The 4,565-nt window shown below is 36.9% G+C and overlaps 1 protein-coding gene across 1 annotated transcript in view; it reads right to left on the reverse strand.

The window, feature by feature from the left end:
• Window positions 1-4,565, reverse strand: part of SYNE1 (spectrin repeat containing, nuclear envelope 1) — a 554,350-nt gene that overhangs the window by 473,360 nt on the left and 76,425 nt on the right. Inside the window, exon 8 of the mRNA XM_006874353.1 lies at window positions 546-596. Within this exon, the coding sequence (XP_006874415.1) occupies window positions 546-596 (51 nt within the window). The remainder of the gene's footprint in view (window positions 1-545; window positions 597-4,565) is intronic.

The following is a 4,565-nucleotide window of genomic DNA, read 5'->3' on the forward strand; positions in this document are numbered from 1 at the left end:
GGTGTCTGAGTTGGAGTCGATTGGATGGCGGTGGCTAGGGTTTGGTCTGGACCATGTACCACAAACTGGACTAGATTATGTAGCTTGAAATCATTCAGAAAAGATGTGATGTGTCTATAGGCTTGCAAAGCAACTGAATACTTACCTTTATCAATGACCTGAAACAGCTTAGCATTTGAATATATAAAAATAAACCTTCCAACTTTAATTTGGTTTTCCATGGTACATTTACAGAAATAAAACATAGTTGTTATACATTCTTTATTTTATTAGTGCTGTTAGGGCTATTAAAAAGAAATTAATTGACATCATCTTACAGTTAAAGATTAGTGGCGAAGTCTATGGAAGTGGCTTAGACTGCAATTGCTCTTTGATAACACACACATCAGTTATTTGTTCTATTAGAAAAGGCAAGGAAGTAACAAGATTAAGGTATTATAAAGAAATGCACATATAAGGATGAATTCATGCAGAGGTTAAAAGCTCTGGAATGCAAGATGTTTTGAAAGAAGGCATTCACTGCTTCAAGATTATTTAAATCTTACCTCAAAATTTTGCATATAATGTGCAAAAGATGGAAAACCTGGAAGTATTTCCTAACAATATGAAAAGATAATATACAGAAAAAAAGGAAAACAAGAAAAAAAATGATATTGGTGACAAGAAGAAAATCAATGGAGGGGCATCTGTATATAAAGAAAGAGGCAATAATTCTTTTAAGGATATAATGAATTAGAGATGATTTCATAACTTTCAAAAAATATCAAACTGTTAATTCCAATAAGGGAATGTACTTATCTGATAACCCTATAAATAAAATGACAAGCTTTGATTTTAATTTGTGATGGTCATATATGGCAACAAACATTTTTGATAACCATACCTTTAAATAACAAAACATTTTAGGACTGTGTAAAAAGAGATATGTGAGCTCATGGCTTCTGTATTTGTTGTTGCTGTTAAGTGCTGTCGAGTCAATTCTGACCCATAGCAACATGTATAGTGTTTCCAAGGAGCAGCTGGTGAGCTTGAACCGCCGACCTTGCAGTTCAAACAGCTTTACAGTCTGACATGTTAGCCCAGAGCGCCTCACCAGGACACCATTACTTCTGTATAGATACACTCAATAGACACCCACCAGTGTTCCTACGACAGTCAGGACTGTGCTGTTTCTGAAGGCAGGCAGTGATTGTCAACAAGATTCAATGAGCAAAAAATAAATCATTCATATTGAACAGCTACTTGAGTTGATCCAATAAATCTATTTTATTATAATTAAATGCTAATGACACATGGAACACCTTGAGGTAAAGGTGTGTCTTTATCAGTTTTAGTGGTTGAAGAAAATAAAGGCCAGGCCACACCTATTTCCCACAAGATAATTCAATCTAAAGTGGTTTCCTTAAAAAATGCTTCATGTAAATAAGATCAGGAAAGGAATTTAGACATCAAACATACAAAAAATGCAGAAACTTGGTAGAAATAGTAATGTCAAGAGTTTTGAGATGAAGGGTCACTATGGTTCAGAACAGACTCGACAGCACTAAACAACAACAAACAACAGCTTCCTACGAGGAGTCCCGTTGTGACCCTGTGGGACAATGCACTGGACCTCAAGGTTGGTTTGAAGCTCAAAGTGGTTGATTCAAACGCACCAGCAGTTCCTTGGAAACCCTACACAGGGTTGCTATGAGTTGAAACCGACTTGCTGGCATTTAGTAACAACAACATTTAATAAGAATGGAGAAGATAGCTGCTAAGTATTTGGGGGAAGATGGCCTCAGCAACATCCCAGGCTTATATATGTTAAATGCCATTGGATGGGTTCCAGTTCACAGTGAGCCCTGTATAGGGTTTCTGAGGAGCGGATAGAGGGTTTGAGCTACTGTCCTTGCAGTTAGCAGTCCAGTGCTTATCCTATAGCACCACACCAGAACTTCTGAGATATGTCTATATAGTTTATAAAATCTTAAAAATCATTCCAAAGTACTGTGTCCATTTTCATACAATAAACACACATAAGTCCTACATCATAAAAAAATAATAATAATACATCAGACTTTTATTTCCATTCCCAAGATGCTCAATTCTAGATGGGTATGTCTTACATTGAAGTCCTGGTGTGGCACTATGGGTTAATGCACCAGACTGCAAAGCCATTTGAACTGCACGGTTGGTGGTTCAAGCTCACCAGCTGCTCTTTGGAAACCCTACACAGGGTCTCTATGGGTCGGGATCAACTTGATGGCAGTTAACAACAACAACAATGTCCTATATTACAAATGTAACATTTTCTTAAAGACAAAGATTCTCAAAACACTTTCACCACCATTACATTTTGAAATAACCCTAAAAAAGCACACATACCCTCTTTTAGGGGAAGGGAGAAAAAGAATTTAAAATTAATGATTAGAAATTGTTGTTTAGATAATTTAATTTATTAATTAATACACATGTGGTTGCCATGAAACAGAATTGACTCAACAGCAAGTTGGATGTTGTTGTTGTTGTTTTAGCTAATAAAGACTCTTTATAAAATGTATGGTGGTATGTCATGGAGTCTGTTCCAACTCGTAGAGACTCTCTACAGGGTTTCTGAATCTGTAACTCTTTACCGGAGCAGAAAGCCTCATATTTCTCCCACAGAGCAGCTGGTAGATTCAAACTGCTGACCTTGTGGCTAGCAGCCCAATTTATAACCCACTACACTACCAGGAGTCCTTAAAAAAATGTATGTTGCTGTTGTTGTTCCAACCCCATAGCGACTGCTGTATAGGGTTTCCAAGGAATGTCTGGTGAGCTTGAACCGCTGACTTTGCAGTTCAAACTGATTTTGCAGTCCAGCACATTAACTCACAGTGCCACACCACAACGCCAATAAAACGGATAAGCAAGTTTATATCAGGGGTGTGTGTGCATGTGCCAGATCTCTAAAGATCTGTGCACTGAAACTCTGCTCACAAGCATTAACTGAAATATCCCCTTTAGTTTTTCATTTGCTTCCTAGCCACAAAGCGTACTCATCTGGAAGGATGGTTAATGCCAGAGAAATTAGAAAATTAAAAACTCACAAAACAGATCAGAAATAAATCTAACTGAGCAATACAAGATTAAAAATTAAAAATCTGGCTTTCCCTAAGCTGTGGGGGGGAAGGCAATTATTTCATCTAAGGAAGTTCTTTACACACCAAAATCTACATCCAATTACACTGTCAAAACCCAGGAAGACACAAATCACCCCCCAAGAACACATACCAATCTATGCGAGGGTTTGCACATACAACCTTTGCGTTACATTTTTGGGTGCAACTTTGAAATATTTACTTTGCTAACCACAGGTGGGAATCCTGGTATGATGTTGTGGGTTAATGCACTGGACTGCAAAATAAACTGAACCGTGAGGTCGGCGGTTCAAGCTCACCAGCTGCTCCTTGGAAACCCTACACAGGGTCGCTAAGGGTCGGAACCGACTTGACAGCACTTAACAACCTTAGGTGGGCTACTCTGGGAGTCAACATTATTCACTAATCCCAGCAAGGAACAAAAGAGTTTCCTAAGGTTATAACTTAAAAGAAAATTAGCAGTTCTACTCAGCGCCAGATTAACTTCACCTAAGAGACCTAGGAAATACATATGCCTCTGTTTTCCTAATTCTTTTATTAATTCACTCATTTCTATTATTGTCCTTTTCTATTTGAACCCTTCTAACTGTGTTCCTCTAGATTTTTCTTTCCTTAGACATATTATGAACATATCTCTCTAAGTCCATTTAGAAAAATTAATTTTAAGTAGAAAAATAGTTGTTGTTTTTTTTTCTACTGTTTTTCATTGTAACTTCAAACTACTCTGAACATCCATTCAAGGAAATACCTGAGATGAGAAAGACATCTTGAAAATTCCATTGATTTATTTTCTCTGATGTCATTTACTTTATAATTAATTTCAAATTCAACACTGAATCCATGGCTATATAATAATGGAACATCTAACACGACTTCAGAAAGATCAGAAGGCTGGTCCTCTCCACTGTTTTTATGACCAGGAAATGGTCTTTCTGGTATACTGGCTGAAGGGTAAAATGGGACACATTTCTACAAGAGAATCTGAAAATTTATTTTTTAAAAATGTTATGGTCCTTAGCCTAGGACATAAATGTCAGAAAAAGAATTCTAAAATAGCACTTTGCTACCAGATTGTTTTAAAACAATTATTTATAATATCAAAAAATCAGGAATTTTAAACAATGTAAATTATAGCACATCTATATGATGGCCTGTGGGAGAAAGCTGAGACTTTCTGTTCCTGTGAAGATCTAAAACCTCCGAAACCCTAAACAGGGCCACTATGAGTCAGAACCAACTCAATGGCACTGAACAACAACAACAAAAATATGATAGCCTTGCAAGACTGAAAATATTCTTTATAACATTAATATTGATTTTGTTCCATGCCATCAAGTTGGTTCCAGCTCATAGTGACCCTGCATAGGGTTTCCAAGAGTGTCTAGTGGCTTTGAACTGCCAACCTTTCAGTTAGTAGTCCAGTGTAGAAGAACATTTTAAAAG

Source organism: Chrysochloris asiatica, unplaced genomic scaffold (genome assembly GCF_000296735.1).
Source record: "Chrysochloris asiatica unplaced genomic scaffold, ChrAsi1.0 scaffold00271, whole genome shotgun sequence".
Classification (NCBI taxonomy): domain Eukaryota; kingdom Metazoa; phylum Chordata; class Mammalia; order Afrosoricida; family Chrysochloridae; genus Chrysochloris; species Chrysochloris asiatica.